Source organism: Buteo buteo, chromosome Z (assembly GCF_964188355.1).
Source record: "Buteo buteo chromosome Z, bButBut1.hap1.1, whole genome shotgun sequence".
NCBI lineage: Eukaryota > Metazoa > Chordata > Aves > Accipitriformes > Accipitridae > Buteo > Buteo buteo.
This window is the reverse complement of record NC_134204.1, coordinates 37,154,890-37,173,870: the sequence shown is the minus strand read 5'-3', so window position 1 is coordinate 37,173,870 and position 18,981 is coordinate 37,154,890. Positions and strand designations below refer to the sequence as shown.

Here is an 18,981-nt window from a genome sequence, read left to right as displayed (position 1 = left end):
GCAGAAACAAAATTAATTTATTAATGAAATTATTTTATTACAAATTAAATGTGAAAATATAATTCATTCTTTTAACTTGCTTTTCCTCAAAATTCCTACTTCAATATTTACATATTTATTCTCTCCCTTTCATCATCTTTTTCCCAACCAAGTAGCTGAGGTTGACTTACCACACTACTTTCTCCCTTGCTTTCCAAATTCCCATTTTTCTAGCAAGAATTGAACAATAAGTAGACACCACTAAAAATGTGCCAGTAACATTTCATAGCTTTCCTTGATTTAGCCTTCTCAAATTTCTCTTTAGATTTTTTCAGCTTTATTAATACTGATGGTTCTAAATTTGAACACTCATACACGTTTAACAAATAACATACCTGGTCATAGTCTCATACAGTCCTACCAAATAAAAACAAAAAACGCCAACCCAAAACGAACAAAAGAAATCTGCTCTCTGTCATCTCATGACTATTCATTAGGCTCTTTAATTATTTTCAGATGTAGGATGAACAGAAGTTCTATGTAAATAATTCATGAAAAGGTAACCATATGTTATAGAAGTCATCTGCTGCATTTTGCAGTCTGTGTGGCGTCCTTTCATAGTAAAAATGACACTAGCTCATTACAATATAAAAACACAAGGTATTTTTAAATCCATACTGCTCCAAATGTAAAATGCCAACAGTGCTACCTGATTCTAGAGTATCCTTCCAAAGGATGCCTGTATTCATAGTGAACTATTCAGCCTAGAACTTGACTCCTAACATGGACAGAAAAAACACAGAAAAATAGCAACTGACATATAATGGACTGAAATGTAACTCATGCAATAGTACTATGAGTATATATCCCATTATTAATTCCTATTTTTCATGCCTGCCCTTACACTATAACAATCTTAAATAAATAAATAAAAAACCTGCAAAAAGAGGGGAATTGAAGTGGGGTAGCTCACTTGATTTTCACACCATCAGAACTTTGTTTCTTCTTCTTTACTCCACCCCGTGCTTTCTAGGACTCCCTGAGATTAAACAATGTAAAGAATTGTTTCTGAGAAAAATAAGTATGAAGCTGCAAGCAGGTATCTGCAAAACCATTCCCAAAAATGAATGAGTATTTTTGAATGCTTATTTCTGTCAATAGTATACATGAAATAAACCATGGTAACTTAAAGATGTATACAAGGAAAAAGACTCTCTAAAAACTGTCCATTCAAATGTGCTTACCTACCATTTTTGTGCTGGAGAAAAAGGGCAGGTCTTTTTTGCAGGAGGAAGAAAAGAAAATGAAGACTATTTAAAGCTCTTTAAGAGGATCAAGTAAAATGGTTCTACAGAGAAGCAGACCAGAAATATGAGCAGCTGACTTCATCCTGCAGGTAGGGAATATGTACTTACTCCTCTACCACTAGTCGGTCTTGCTCCTGAATTCTCATCTGACCCATAGATTAAGGAAGGGTCAAACAGTATAATCTATTATAAACACCATGCTCCCTATTGCCCTCTTTGGACTTGTCTGATGTGATTAATTTGGTGTCTTCAGCAAAGTTTGCTATCTTAATTGAACCACCTGACAGAATTTCTTAGTATTTGAACATGTGGTAGAAATAAACTGTGACTTTATGTATCTTGCAACTCTAGCACATCACTTGCACTAGCAGCAAAGGAACCATCTCCAGCCAGCAATCTGCTAAGTAGGTCACAGCATCGACAAAACTTCTTTACGATGTGCACCTTGTCATTCCACTCAAGCTGCTCCTTACAACTACAGTGCAGCGTGTTCCTTCTCTCTTCCACGAAAAACAAAGCTCTACTATTCTTTTCACTTCTTACGATATCCTACAATCCTTTGTATCCCTTCTGCTGGTTTCTTCTGCTGCACAGGCGTAGTGCAAGCAAGCATTGCCAGCAGCTGCATTTTTGCATTGAGAAGGGAGCCAAATACTATGTTTCTAGCATATGCGCAATAGGTTTGCCACCTCTGAAACAAGGAATACTAAAGCTCCTTGCGCTGCGAGGGGGCAATAGTTAGACTTTTTCACAAAAACACACCTCTAATTTGGAAATGAGACAGGATGGCCAAAAAAGAACAGCTGTAGCTTCATAATAAATCCAGCACCTCTCCCAGTATAGAATGTATTGCAGTAATGCATCTGCTAGATTTAGAGATTAAGTGTCCACTTTCCTCTAATGAGGATATGACAGCTCTGAGGGTAACTACAGGCAACACTGACAATATAATCTGACAATCTTGCCACAGCTCTAACATCACCTTAACCATCAGCTGCTCTAAATAAATCCCCTTTCCTCTTTTGTCTAGTGATTCTCTGCACCAGGACAGACTGGATTTTCTACAGGACCTATAAAACACGGTGCTTGTAAAGCAGCACTGTCCAATACATTGATACTTCCTCTACTTTTTCCTCTTTTCTTAGCAGCTATGTTTGGAAACTATGGAAAGCTGCAGCCCAGCCCTCTAGGTCAGGCAGCAGAATATCCAAAGTACCATCTTACCCCCTATTCTCTCTACTAATTCCAAATCAAAATCAACAATCTGCTAAAATGAGCTTTTTTTTCTTCTCTTCATTGAGGACCACGATCTTGATGGAACTAGGCTGGGTTTTCTTCTATACTTTCCTCCTCAGCAAGGCCTATACAAGGTCCTCAGAGTGAGTTAGCCTCCGTCTCTGGCAGTGTGCATGACTATGTGAGATCTGCAGGAAACAACACCTACTAGCATTTACTCCTGACAATGCAATATTTCATTACATTCACATACATCAATGCTACCAGATCAGGTGTAGTAAATAAAGGACAGCTGTTGCTATGATCAACTTTACAGCTGATCCTTCCTAAGTGTGGTCAGGAGATTCATAAGGGCAGAACCTAATCTCAAAGGGCACTGCATGCTTCTTTCTGTTACCTGGTCCTTAAGGAACAACAATCTTCTTGAACTTGAGGAAATCTGCCTGTATTCAGGTAAAAAGCCATGATATATGAAAGGACTTCTGATCAACAACATCCTTAAAGGGGGAATAAAACCCAGCTTCACCCTTTTAAAACTATACTGACTTAACAACAACAACAAAAAATTGTCACTACAGCAACCAGATAATACACTGAACAGAGCTAAGAAGTTAATCTCTTCTACAGCAAATCCAGTTTCAAACTGCTTTAGAAATCATTTTTATCTCAAGAAAAAAAGGCTATCCTATTGTAACTCTAATTGGCTACATGATAACTATTCTGACCTGGACTGAAAAAGAAATTTCCCAAACCAGACCCCAGCTCCCCTCAGGATGAATGAGATCATAAAGATGACCTCCGTCTTCTTTCCAGGCTTGAATATTGAGCTCTGCTAACATAAGAATTGAGCATTTCAAACTAGTGGAATGGGCAGAGGACAAGAAACATCACGTTTCTTTACTTACTGTACTTTTTCCTGTCTAACCCAAGTGCAGTTATCATTCCAGGCTATCTTTGTAGAAACACCACTGAGAACACAAAGGCTGAGTAATAAAGATCCAGAAGCTCTCTAGCCAACTTCAGGCGTGGCTACACAGGCAAATTAGTGAAAAGGTGAAGCTCGGACTTACAGCACACCTGTACAAACACCCAATATAGCTGCTTTTTTGCTGATGAAGTAGGAAAACTCCTTCCTCAAAATGGAGTAAGCTACCTCACAGAAACACATCTTCAACTTGTAGAGAAAGCATTCCTACTGGGAATTCACACAAAAGTACTAATGAGCTGTAAAGGTACACTGTAATTTACAGCTTATTAATTTCTTCAGACAAACAAGCCCACAGATATTAGCCATAGTCATCATACCACCCACCTCAGGTAGCCTTCTATCAATAAACCAGAATCAGCAACTTTCAACTATTTGAATAATAAATATATTTTCCTCCCCATCTTTCTCACTCAGGCCAGCTCCTAAACAAGACTTCTTTCCCTCAGTTTTACGAGAAAACTAACTAAAAGGTGGCAAGCAGAAAGGCACAAAGACATATGATAATTCACTGATGTAGTTCAAAGGGGCTACATAAAACAGACAGGTTTCACCACTGAAGGCTAATCCCTTTTCCAAGGTACAACTTGAGTAACATGATCTTTTTAAGGAAAAAAAGTGTCCTCATATTCTTCACTTGCAGTATCTATAAATTTCATTCACTGGAGAAACTTTTTTTGCAATGAGTTTATAAACTTCGCATAATCTCATCACTACTGACACATTTACCCAAACTCACTATTACCGAAATTATCCTCATGTCCCTCATTACACAAGAATAATCAAGGTTATACGCTACTGGAAATAAAGTGTTTAGATAGCAATAATGTGTGTATACATTTGTCTTAATTTAATAACAGCATTTTATTACAAAGAAAAATACAATCAGGTGAAGGTACAAAAGTTAAGAAAAATTTATTAGTGTTAATTAATGCTTGAAGGTAGAATTATGCTTCTTTCAATTGGACCCATTAAAGGGGCTTTAATATAGATTTGCACAGCAAGCTCAAGATTTTAAAGTGCAGATAATGAGGCAAGCTAGTACTATTTTAACCCCTCTGGAGTATAATCAGTTGATAAGGTTTTGAAACGTTACAAGGTCTAGGACAAAAAGATTAGCTTTAGTTCCTCCAGATCAAAAATGAAACCTAATTAATTAACAAAGTTATAGAAGACAGAAAATGTTTACTGCTACTTTTACACATCTTTAATTTCATCTAAGGAAAACAGGCTATTTTAATTCATCTATTGCATGGATGGCAGAAGACTGAGTTCCCTGTTCCCACATTATCCTCTAAACTAATTGTTTAAATTCAAAAATTTTACCCTCACCTTGTTTTAAAAGAAAAAAAAAAAAGCACCAGTGACCTATTTGAGACATACATAAATATTATAAATTAAATACACCAGGTAAGAAATGTTTCCAAAGAAAAGGGAGAATGAAAAAAGATATCTGCAGCAGTCAGCCTTCAGAAGAAAAATAATCAAAATTCTTGGATAGTGAGTCACCCACTTAAAGGCAGCAGTTAGAAATCGTTTTCCTTGAAACACACAGATATATGGCAAGGGTATGTAACTACTGAGAAAAGAGTTTTGAGCCACTGTGTAAAACAAAAATGACAGTAATAAGATCAGTATAGCAATCTAGCTGCCAACCTTTAAGAATTAAGATTTTTACCACACAGCATTTAGAATAAATATGTATAGGCCAGACGAGGCACAGCTGTGACTACCTAGACCAAAAGTTACCAATTACAAAGACAAGATTATAAAAAAGAAGGAACAAAGGGAAAAATACAATGGAAAACTCCAATACAATATATTTTGTACTGAATGTATGTGCACTAATAGATGAAAAAAAACTTAAGCACTTCAATAAATACTCTATTTATTTGAACAGTACATTTTGAAATGCTCCACATTATTTCATATTTAAAATATTTAATAATATGCATGTACTCTATTCCAAAGATATTAAGACAGCAGAAGTTTTGCAAAACTGTGATTTACATGATTTTTAACCCTAAAGCCACAAGTCCCACTCTCATGAATATTTGAGCACCTTTTTTTCCCATTTAGGTTATAAAAAAGTGATTAAATACCATCTTCTCAGTCGTAAGTTTCTAAATTAATTATTTTAGTTGATCGTCAGTAATATCCATTAAAATGGAAACCCTTCAAACAGTTGAAATATCTCATTGCAAATAAGGCTAATTTAGCTCTCAGTATTAAATAACTACATGTATCTCACCTAGGGTCTGGAAAATATGCTTTCTTATTTACAGTAATTTTAAAAGGGCTCTTAGGCATGTCAGCACAAAGTCTAAGCAGAATACAAGAGAAGAAAGATTATCTCATGTTCTCCTTCTAGGGTTTTGTTGTTGTTTCTGGCAGCAATATCAGCTTACATACATGTTGAATTATGAGATACATCATTTATTTGCCTTTTTTCCCCTTACTCAGCATGGATTCATACAATCAGCTGTTTGGTGGTGACTCAGAAATTCCTAGTAAATAAATACCCTATGACAAATTATATTGTTGCAACTGGTGTATCTGTATGATGCGTGAAGGGGAAGGGAAAAACAGCAGAAGAATGACTGGATAATCTCACCTTCCTAGACATAACAGATTGGTAGAATGCAATACACAGCCTTGAAGTCTTGCTGTCTACAGTTTACAGAAAAGAACATTTATTGTCATTACTGTCAAAACTCACAGTTCCATAAGCAGCCTACTTGCATGTTAATTACACAAATAGTATTTTTTTCCTTAGATGAACAAAGAAAGCACAAATTAAAAAAAAAAAAACAAAATAAATGAGAATGCTCCTTAGTACATTTTTCTCTATGCCAGCTCCAGACTTTGATTACCAAACCACCAAAACCACTCCAAAAACTCAGAAAATGATCCCCCTGTTGTTTCAATCCTGTGGCATCCCAGCCAATGGATGAGGCAAGAAGGTCAGAATGACACCACCTTTGTACACAGCTTTTATATACAGCACTGGCCATTGGCACCATCTGGTGCCCTTCACAAGCCCTCCCAAGTTAATGATACTCTAAGGGAAGCTATTTGAAAGGGCTGTATTACAACATGCATTAAAGTTGTGACGATCATCAGAAAAGCAGCTTCCATCCTCCTCATCTGTTAACTCCTCCCATCATTTTACAAAGCCTCCTTTTCCCGGCTGCCACTTTTTCTTAGTTCTAGTTACATTTTCAGCTTCTCTCTACTTACCAATGGTAACTGCATCACACTATCAGTTTCAGATTTCTGATCAATTTCAATTTCAGCTTCTGAAACTGATATGAAACCACAGACAGCAATCCCATGAAGATGCACACCACAGGTTCAGAAGCTGCCACAGCAGGCAGCCCTTCTTAAAAGCACATCACCACACACAAATCCTTATAAAATTCTTACACAGGTATTCTCTTTCACTTAAGGATAGGGTAGAAATGCAGGAATAATCATGCACTGCTGGTTTATAAAAACGTAGGTGTATCAGGTTTATTTTGAACAAGCCAGAAGTAGGTAAGCTCTGGAAACCTACCTCAGTTTACACCACTGGCTACAAAACTTACCTCAACTAAGCAAGACCCTAGTAAGGGCCATCAGAAATGTAAGAAAATTCACTAATGATCTGCATTATTAGGCAGAGCAAACCCTTAGCAAGTTTGCTGATGACACAAAACTGGGAAGAGTGGCTGATATGCCAGGGGGTTGTGCTGCTATTCAGCAGCTGGACACGCTGGAGAAATGGCCTGAAAGGAACCTCATGAAATTCAACAACTGGAAATGAGAAGTCCTGCACCCAGGGAGGAACAACCCCATGCAACCTTGTATGCTGGGGTCCATGCATCAATATAGTACCACTGTGACAAAGATGGCAAATAGTATCCTGGGCTGCATTAGGCAAAGTATTGCCAGCAGGTCAAGGGAGGTGATCCTTGCCCTCTCCTTAGCACTGGTGAGGCCATACCTGGAGTCCTGTGTACAGTTCTGGGCTCCATAGTACAAAAGAGAGATGGAGCTACTGGAATGAGACCAGCAAGGGGCCATGAAGACAATTTAGATGCTGAAGCAACTCTCCTACAAGGAAGGGCTGAGAGAGCTGAGACTCTTCAGGCAGGAGAAGAAAAAGCTCAGGGGGAATCTCATCAATGTGTACAAATACGTGAAGGGAGGGTGCAGAGAGGACAGAGCCAGGCTCTGTTCAGTGGTGCCCAGAGACAGGACAAGAGGCAGTGGGCACAAAGTGAAACACAGGAGGTTCCCTCTGAACATCAGCAAACACTTTTCCCTGTGAAGGTGACTGAGCACTGGCACAGGTTGCCCAGAGAGGTTGTGGAGTCTCCATCCTTGGAGGTATTCAGAAGCCACCTGGACATGGTCCTGGGCAACTGGCTCTAGGTGACCCTGCTTGAGCAGGGGTGGTGGACCAGACAACCTCCAAACTCAACCATTCTGTGATTCTATGAAAAACTATATATCAATCAGCCTTTTATCCCCAAGAAGTACAAGATTCAGACATCTGAAAGCACACCCAATTTGTGGTTTTGGTATCAGTTTTATTATCTGTGAAGTAATTCTAATTCTTTTTCTCTCTCTCCATATCACACTTGGTCTGATTATGACTTTTTTCTTATTAACATTCTTAATAATATGGAAAAGCACATTCTGTTCTCTTCATAGTCTTGAGAAGGTAGTCATTTGAGATTCACGGAGAAAAGGAAGGTGCAACGTTTATTGTTTTCTTGTGTTTATTTAGTATTTGTTAGTGTTGGATTTCATAAGTATCATATTTCAAATACTATGAAGTAATCAAAGACTTTTCAAATAATTATTTTGATTTTTAGAAAAATGTGCTCATATTTCCTCAATTTCACCCATGACTTGGCTCAATACATGGTCTTCATTTAAAATTTTTTTCTGATACACAGCACTCAGTTTTGAATGAACAGTTCAATAGAGAATACACATGATGTAAAACTTATGTATGACATTTTGGATTTGTCAATATTGTTTTACAGTTTATGCTAACAGTTAACTTAATAAATATTTTTATAGGTTAGTAACAGTAAAATACATAGCTGTATTGCTTTTAGGATACTACATGTTTAGTCCTCATTACTCTAGAAATATCGTATTTTTATATTTGTCAGGATGGCAAATCTTTCCAAACCACAAGCACTTTACAAACCTAAACAGAGCCAGAACTCTTCTAGATTAAAATCCAAGTTTAGATTAGTCAATTAGGCAAAATAAGGCAAAGAGTCGATAAAACTTTTCAGAAGAAGTTTCATCTAAAATCATATGGGACTTTTTAGGTGAAACATCAACTGTATGAACAACTTAGAAGAGTTTAATTATTACTTTATCAGAAGGTTAGAATCTCTGAATCACCTGCAACTTTCACCTTAAGACAACAGCAAACTATTTTCACATCTTAGGTAAAATAAATTTGGTATCAATGACAGAAGTTTTCTTAACTGCTCTATTTAAACATAATACAAACCTGCTCTAGGGTTTCTATTTTGCTGTCTTTGGCTTGCAAGATCTCTAAAACCCTTCTGTCCTTGACTTCAGCTTTCTGCTTTTCTCTAGAAACAAACAAAAAAATAGACACTTTATTAGTCATAATTTGCAGTTAATCATTTAAATTTTTCATGTCCCAATAATGAATGTCATTTTAAAGCACAGAAAATTAAATTATATGAAGTTGACAGGCCTTGCAGAATTAATCAGGGAGCATATGGCAAGTGACAGCAAACTACATCTGTAAACAGCTAACACAACTTTGCTCAAAAAGAAACAGAAGCAAAAGGTCTTAAAATACATTTTTAAGCAGCTGAAATAATCCGTCTCAATCTTTCCCAAATGCATGAAGTGTACTTGTCCATAGATGGAACAAAATGCTTTTTTCCCTTCTTGGCAATGTAGAGCCACCAAGCTGCTTGGATTTGTAAAGTCCTCCTCTCAGCTACATGGCATTTCTATGTCTGAAAACACTTTTGAACATCATGTATAACTATTTTACTATCTTTCACATGGATAGAACCTGTAACTTCTACCAGGGAAAAAAAAGATGGCTCAAAAGCTTAGGTAAGGGAGACAAGCAGACCCTCTCTATGTGGTTAATAAGTGCAGGGCTGGCTATAATCAGCTCTGCAATACTTTGTAGAAAAACAGCTGATGAGTCATTAACACTTTGTTTAACAAACCACCTCATCTCATTGCTATCCTATTCCTTGACTCAAGTTTTAAACATTGATGCCCTTACTGGCTTCTGGTTTAGGCAGAAAGAAAACAAATGTTGCAATAGTAAGGATACACAGAGATTCCCTAGCACAAGACAGAGTTCCTACCATAGATCTGCAACAAAAGGTCTGAGAAACATTTATTCCCTAAAAATGGCCAACTACTTCAGGCATCCCCAGCACCACAGGTGACAGAGAAGCAGAACTCATTCAGATTATCCCTGCTCTCCCAATACAGTTAAACTTCCACCATGAGTAGATATAAGCCACCCCTTGAAGCCAGAGAATCCTACTTGAGCAACTTTTGCTCTACCAAAATAGGAATGTTTCAGAAGTGGAGGGGAATGGAAGAGTGGTACTCATGAGTCTGTAAATCTGATCAAAAGTGGATGAGAATATCCAGCTATGTACAAAAGGCTTCATCTGGTGAAGCATTTTGTAAGACAGACCAGTAAGGATAGTAGATATATAGACAAGTATTTTTCTCTGCTATTACATATTACTGCATCTTCCACTGTTACCAGTGATTTTAAAGGCTAAATTACACTGTCCCCACAGGCCATCCAATAACAAGTTTTTTAAATCAAGTTCTATGACTGCTAAAATATCTAGTCTGATCTTGAATAAATAAAGAATTAAATAAAAGTGGTATGGAATTTAAAGCAATGCTTTTGGAACCCAAGATCTCAAGGCATCATAACTGTAAGTAGCACTCTCCTACTACAGATACAGCAGCACTGGAAGAAAACTAAGAAAAGCCTAGCTGAAAAGATATGCATTTAAATTACATTTAGCTAGGAGAAACAAAAATATATGGGATCTTAAGCAGTTGTATGGCATTAAAAAGAATCTACTTCCACAAAGAAAATAATTCAGGAGCTGTAATGAGCAGAGAAAAGTGAAACCATGAATATTCAACAAGTATTCCAGAAGACATTTCATGTCTGAAAGGTATTTAACATTTTAACTGAGACAGAAACTTAACAGAAAAATGCACATCAGATCCTGAACTCAAAGCATCTGATCACCTGCAATCAGAAGCATCAAGGAATTGTCATGGTAGGTTGCTAGGAAGACATGAACAGTGAAATACATAGTACAGTCAGTTTTTCACAGTTTCTCTTTGAACATCTACTAAAACTGAACTAAGTAGACTGTAACTACAGACATCCATGCAAATATGAAGTTATCTGGTGTATTCCAAAGGTTACACTGTGATGTCCTTTAAAAACACCTAAGGGCAAAACAGGAGGCACAAGAGAGAAAAAAACCATACATGACAGTTAATGAAACTGACCCACCCTGCTTATAATGTGCAACCAGCTTAGAAAAACCACATTCTCAGTCACGTTTTAAAAAAAATGGTAAAAGACTTCCTGATAAGCTTATAAAATTTTGTAATAAAAGACATTAGACAACTTTAAAAATCAGGTGTAAGGAAAAATATTTGTAAATAGATTATTTGTATAATACTTATCACAGAAGTTTGTGCGTATTCCTTAAACAGGCATACAGTTTGTGATAGGTAGTGTATGTTATTGCACAACTTAAATGAACCAAAACCTGCTCCAGTATAAAAATACCAATGTTTCTTCATACTTAATTACTTTGCTGAAGGGTCCTTAATGGCTATCAACAACTACCCTTTTTCCAAGATAATAGCTAGAGTACAGAAACCCCAAATATTTTGGGAAGAAGGTATCTCTCTCCCATAAGCACATTACACCATAATCTATCTGAGGAAGTGATGGACCTATATTAATCTATGTCTAAACTGTAAGTATTATAGCAGTCCAAGTTTCCTCAGGTCTTAATTACAGCTAGACAACCTATGAATTTAAGATTAGATACATACATAACTGCTTGATGCAAAATTTTAAGAGCTTCAGAAGACAAAAAGCAAAGCAGGTCTTGACTACAAAGGACTAAGAATAGTAATGTGCAGACACAGAAAGAAACATACAATAAAATACATACACACATAAGCCCCTTGAACTGATTAGCATTGCCTCTGGCCCTCAAAAGTATCCTGACCTTAACCGCTGGCTGACATGTCCTATGCATTCTTTGTTTCCACAGCGATGTATTTCCCTCTCCATTTTAATTCAAGTGTTTTTATTTTATATTTCTACTTAAGTTAAACCATTGCTCTAACCACTCATCCTATATCTACCATTCACAATATGCCATTGTCTTCCCAACTCCTCTAACCACTATCTCCTCTCACAAAGTCAGCCTTTTTAAAAAAGGGGCCCAACTGAACACAAATACTGGATAATTAAGCAGCCTATTAAATCAGCTATGCAATCATCACTTGAAAATGTATTAAACTTGTTTTCTAATGGATTGACTGGAAAACCTGATGATCAGGTAGACTTCCCAAAGCAAGGCTCAAAAGAATTCTACAGTTGGGGGGGAGGGGAAGGCAGTGTTTGGGGGTTTTTTATTATTTTAAAGAGAGTATGGGAAGAAAGTGAATAAGACAGCCAAGAACCAAGCAAAAGAAAAAAACTGCTCTGGAGAACTGAAAAGTAGTATGCACAGCTAATTCTGGTATATTATTGGTAGTCAAGAATTTATGGAGCCCTGTGACTTTAGGACAAGGCTGCATGAAAGAGGTTTGCAGAATAAAGTCTGGGATTAGAGAGAAAAAACATACCGTTGTTAAAGCAAAAAAAAAATGTGCCTGTAAGACAGGCACACACTAGCCAATGGTTCAAAGTGCATTTCTAGGTAAATGCAGTATTTTCCCTGTTTATCCAATGCTCAAACAGTCCTTCAAACAAAACTGTCAAGGAATGAAGTTTATAAATACAGATCTATTGTCTTCATAATGAGTGGGAAAAGTTTAAAGCAAATTCAATTTATTTTGGCTTTCTGAGGTTTTCTTTCAGGCTCTCTAGATAGCGCAGGCTATAGTAATGCACCAAAAAATAGTTTCACCGATTACTACCCATGGCTAAAGAAAAATCCTAATTATCAGAATTTAAGCACACAATGGACGTTGTCAGAGGCCTAAAGCATAATTGAAACCTCATATTGAACTTTACCAGCAGCTTCTCCTGGTGGCATACAATGGCTTCCAATGCTTGTTACAGGACAGCTCCCTCCAATCACTCAAGGTAGTGTGACTGACTGGAACTTACATATCATATTTGGATCTGCTGTTGCACCTTGAACTGAGAGTTGATAAGAATTGCAGCAGTCACCACCTCTTTTTTAGAAGGCTAACATATTAAGAAAAATATTCGACCAACTTTATTAATTGAGCTGTTATGTATTTACAATACATTAAAAAAGTCCACTGGAATATGGGGGGAAAAAAATCAGGCACTGTCAAGAAGCTGATGATGATCAATGACTGAGACAAACTCCTGTTTAGCTAATTAGAACCACTGATGAGCAATAATGATGTGAGCTAAGAATATTTGCAGACTTCTTTAGGATGAAAAATGGAGTGAAGAGAGGCTGTCAATTTGTACAAGTTTTAAGCTCCAATCAGTTTTCCCATGAGTACTACCTATTTTAAATGTTTAACACAGATGTATTTAGCTACAAAGATTATCGAGATTCAGCTTCCCACAAAAATGAAGAAACTGAGAAAATAGTCTTAATCGTAACCTTTTTGCTGTGTTACAATTTTTTTCCTCTGTCATGCTATACTCTATACAACAGGACAGGATAATATTTTTGAGGTTTGGCACAGTTTTAATGGCTTGTCAGAAATGAAACATTAGACTACAAGGAAACATTTAACTATGAATGACATACAAAAACAGAATATGCAGTACAAAAACCTTAAGATTTAAAAAAAACAGAAGTTTGTTGAAGTTTATGAAACACCATGCTTCCTAAAGTCTTCAGCAAAAGCAGTATGGGAAAAGAAGCATCTTGTATCCTAACACAGGTCTTATCAGCCAAGCAATTAACCATTTGTCAAGAAAAAGTGATTCAGAGTTGTATATAATTATGTCATTTTTACATCAATTAAATGAAAATAATTTTAACTAATAAATTGAATTTCCTGTTTACATGTTTCATGTCCTTTCAGTTTAACAAACAGCAGGATTAAAAAAAAAAACACAAATGTGTCTACAAATTTGGCCTTAAATAGCTAAGAAAGTTAGGTTTATACTGCAAACTTTAGGCTGTTTGGTAAAAGAACAAAGGCTATATTTTAACAGGATACCTATATAACTAAAAATAAACTGCTTCTAGAATTACTGTTGCTTTTGTAGGATATCTCTTTGAATCTAAAGGGCTGCAGAACTAGAAAGGCTACAAAATACCTGCTATGTAATTTAATTTGATTATCATCTCTCCTGGTCTTCCAACTTCTTTTACAGACAGACTTACCCAAGTGCATACATTCAATGTTGGTATTAAATAGATAATGAATCGTCCATGTGCAAAGGGAAGTTGTAGAGCACAGACCGTCAATGTTACTGTAAATATGGCACCAATATTGTAATTTACTATGTACAGCCACGGCCCTGCATTTGCACCGTCACTGGTTAGCAGAAACAGAGCCTATGCCCTTAATGTTCCAACTAGAAACCTTACTGTGTTTCTGTGTACCTATTAAGAGAAAAAAAATAGAGCTAAATAGTTTTCATTTAATAGAGAGTTTATTTACACCTCAGATTCTAGATGATACTTATACTTCACAATGAATTATAATTGATGCACATTATGATTATTTTTTCTTTTAATACTTATAAGTAGTACTTTTAAAAGATTTAGACTGCATGGAGCAAAAAAAGAATTGATACCATACATTTTGCACTTTTCTAAACCAGCAGTTACTTTCTATAGCAAAATTGCATACGCGTATTTTTGTCTCTTTACAAAAATATTTTAAGATCTAATTAAAGAAAATTTTTAAAATTAAATTATTTCCTTAGTAAATTATTTAGAGCCAGTTCTATATTCCATGATAAGTATCAAAATGAAAAAGCATCATTACAGAAGTTAATTTTTTCTTGTATCTCTAACTTGTTTAATTCTTTAGATGATTTATTAAGGCCTCTTACTTTAAGCAATGTACATAAAATACTAAACATATTTTTATACTAGAGTAGTAAAGAAAATAGTGACTTTTTCCCTAATAATTTTGCAAACATTTTTCATCTAAAATACACAAGTCTCTTACAGTGTTCAAAATATCAGCACTTCAGAACAGACTGCTTTAACATCTGCACATCACCAGGGTTTCCCCCCAGGATTTTTAAATGATGCCTGCCTGTGCTGAATAAAGTGCTAACTTGCACCTTGCATTTCAAACTGTGTCCTGAGCAGCCATCCAGTTGGTACAACACCAGCTGAATTCCCAGAGGCCACTGTTCAATCAGGCTTGACTGCAATTATCATGTCAATATTTTGTGCTCCGATATGCAGATATGCACACATGCAAACTGCATAATACCTTCTTCTCCATGGAATGTTGACTTATGTTCAATGTTCTGAGAATTTTTAATGAAACAGGATATTAAACTTTCATCAGCTGTAGAAAATCACAATTATTTGACCTTAGACAGAAAGGTTGTACTCTTATGCTCTATTATTCTGTCCACTTTATTAAGTGATAATAACTAGGGAGTCCACTTTATTTTAAACACAGAATGACAAAACGGTAATGGCCTTTAAAAATGTGTTAGATCTTGTTTACTTCCTCGTTCTCCTGTCATTCTGTTTCCTGTTAATTTGCACAAGAGTAAAATATTAAGTGGTTTAAGAAAGCTTCTGCAAGGTATTTATCAGCCCCTCAAAAGATGCAAGATACAGTTTTTAATTATTTTCCAAGTAACAAGAGCAATCTATGTTGTTCATTCATACACCACATTCACTTATCCTTTTATATAAAAAGTACCTTGTCCTTTTTAGTACATCTGCATGTCATCAGTCAGTGAGAAATCTGTGTGAACCTGTTCAATGTTTCTTCCACAATTTGCTATTACCAGGATGCAACAAACCACAGCATAAGTTGCTGCAATTACCTTTCCAAAAATTCTTTGGTTATTTCTGATTGCTTGCTCTTCAGCAATGTTTTCATCCATTTGTACACCTCTAGACAGATGTAACTCCCCAGGAAGGACAAAAACAAGACTCCCTCTGAATAACTGGCACTAACATTCAGGTTGCCACTGTTTCTTAGAGTGGCCTGAAATGATAAATCCATTCTTGTTCTTTGTTAAGACTTGCAAGACACAGCACATGTGGAATTTAGGTGTGGAAAAATATTTATGTAAGGCAAGCTTGCCAAATGTAACTACCTGTAACAATACCATCTAGCATAATACAATCCCCGTTTACATCTACCAAATCTTGTATCACTGCACAGTTTGATCATTAATGGATCCTGCTACATCTCCTTTCCAGAAGGAAGGAAAGGAGTCAGCTAGAAGCCCTAGAGGAAAATTAGTCAGTTGACCCATGTCAAGATTTCACGTATTGTAAGAGAAGAGTCTTAGAGGAGAGCTCTCAAAGTTTATAAAAATATTTCAAAAGCTTTGATATTCTCATCTGAACCCCAACTCTATTTGAGTTTACACATGCATTTACCTGTAAAAGGTACTTTCTAGCCCTTTCTTTTTTCAACTCATCATCATAAAAAAAAAAAGAATGTTTCAAAAGGCAGTGAACTAGAAATAGCATGCTCTTTACATAATACTGAGATCAATAGTATTTAAAGTAGCTGTAAAGTATACTAACATGAGTAGTACTTTTTCCAATGGCTTGTTTGAAAATACCTGGAGGCTTTTACATATCCCCAAAGGCATTTCTCATTTGCACAGTAAAGATAATTTTTTGTTTATATCTGAATAATAAAATGGGAATATAGTTACAGTTATCCAGCAAGAACTGCAAAGACTGCTGAAAAGTAAAATATCATTCCTGTATTACAGGAATCAACAGCACAGCCATAAAAAGGTACCAGCTACATTTTTACAATTTTAGGGCAGGCGAACTTCTATTTTGGGACCATGAAAGCACTTCAAAATAGCAGACAAATAATGGAAACCTACTACTAATTCCCCTGTATGTCACCCAAATCACACCTTCTACATTTTCCTGGCTTATTTGAGAAAAAGATACTGTAAGAAATTGCCTAATGCTACAAATATAAATTAATGTTACAAATATAAATTACCTGACTGTATGGCTAGTACTGTCCACTCCATTTCTAATATATCTTTTTTCTTTTTTATTCATCACACATTCGTGGTGTACAAGGTTGTAAGTGAACATTTTGTTCTTTCACATCTGCTTCTTTCTATTCCTGTCACTGTACTCTCCTCAAGAAAGTCTGGCTGTTGCTTTCATCAATTTAAAGACTGAAATCCACTAGACAATATTGTTTGGTTCATTTTACATATGATCTAGGATACACATGACTATGCTTTCTTAGATTCTCTCTGCTTCCATTAGGTAGCTGGCTTCTGATCTCACGTAGTCTATAACAAAGTCTTGCTGGGCACTGAAAGTTTCTCAGTTATGGAATTTTTGGTGGAAAGAACACAATGAAAAATGAAGCTCTGGAAACACTGATAGTATCCATGTCACAGGCAGAAACAACAAAAGGTTTAAATAGATTTTATTCTGTTTGTATCTATCTCAAAATCTCCTAGTAAGCAAGGGCAAGATGGAAAACATTATCAATTGGGATATGACTGGGTCAATGTTGGTCCTAATATAGATGTGAAGGGAAAAAACTGTCTTAAGAAGACTCAAGCTGGTTTTTAATCAGATTTCAGTGTAAATTTCCATTTCCAGTTCTTGTCTGATACAAACGTGTAAAATAAAGAAAAATACAAAGCAAGAAAATCACTTGTCCTGTAATTTTCTGGACAGCAGCAGTGCTAGGTAGCAGATTCCCTGGCAATCAACATACTAGAACTGAAACAAACTGACACTGTAGCAATATATATAAAAAAAAAAATTTACTGCTATAAGGTAGGGAGTAAGATAAAAACTTTTCTGAAAAGATGAGAGTGTGAAGAGGTACAGTTATGAAACAGAAGCTTCTTTGGAAAAAATTATGGGAAGTTATAGCTGGAAAAGTTAGGAGAGAATATATGGAGCTGTAATTTGGTTGTACAAAAGATTCATAAGTAAAGCTAGGCTAGAAATTATTTCCAAAGCAGCAATTAGACCGTTCTCAAGCAAAAGAGATGAAGGTACATCAATTAAAGAGAAAAATACATGCTATTGCTCCATCTGTCAAATCAAAGCAACCCCAAAGTTCAAAGCCGTGATTAATAAAACTCCTATATACTGAAAGGGTTTTATCCAAGCCTATTCCAGGATTCTCTGGGGTAATGACAACACCTAAAACGATGCTGCTGAAGCAATTTCTTCTTTCTTAATTCCATAACTCTGAGAAGCACAGGAAAGGTATCATAGACATGTATAGCCTTGAGTTCACAAGGGGTTTTCTAAAGCATTAGTGTTCTTCTGAAAGAAGAGAGGACATGAAAAACTAGACAAGCACCTTAACAGAAGTATGTTGTCACACTTTCAGATAAGAGTACCAATCACCAGCCTCTACACAAAGTACAAAGCACACACCCAGAATATATCTTTACCTTCTTATATAATACACTATTATTATACACCAGATTTCTGTAGCAAGTCTTCTGACAGGCTGAATACTACATTAAAAGGGTTTCACAAACATGTTCTACCATTGTAAAAAAATTCAGCTCATTATCATGCTTGAGGGCATCAAGGTGTTATCTTAAGAGCCCCATGTTCATTGTAACTCTCAGGATAATGCACACACAATTATCAATTTCTGTTGTAAATAAAGTACTACGTAATTTAAAGCAAGGGATAACTACCAAGCATAAAAACATTCCTAGACCTGAAGAAGGATAAACAAAGAAGACTGACTGTATCTTATATAGGCATACAGTTCAAGAAGTCCAAATAATTCATTGTATTCACTGTTATTTAAATGCAAGCTTTCTAACATCTCTACACTTCAATTTGTCCTAATATCCTGATTATTTTTTAGATGCACCACAAACCAAAAATGTTAATAAGCCTGAACACCTCTGTTCCTACTTTATTAAGTTTCATGTGAAAAAGCTAAAATTTTCTATATTGTTCAGCTATCTACAGAATGTGGTTAAGGCAAAGCAATTTTTTAATGTTTTTAATATACTTGTGCTTATATAGATATAAAGTATGTTCATATACATTAAATACT

At 35.9% G+C, this 18,981-nt stretch overlaps 1 protein-coding gene across 5 annotated transcripts in view; it reads right to left on the bottom strand.

Annotated features, from left to right (window-relative positions):
• Positions 1 to 18,981, bottom strand: part of CNTLN (centlein) — a 199,485-nt gene that overhangs the window by 159,722 nt on the left and 20,782 nt on the right. For all 5 annotated transcript variants that reach the window (XM_075021816.1, XM_075021817.1, XM_075021818.1 and 2 more), the window contains one exon: positions 9,029 to 9,113. In XM_075021816.1, the coding sequence (XP_074877917.1) occupies positions 9,029 to 9,113 (85 nt within the window). The remainder of the gene's footprint in view (positions 1 to 9,028; positions 9,114 to 18,981) is intronic.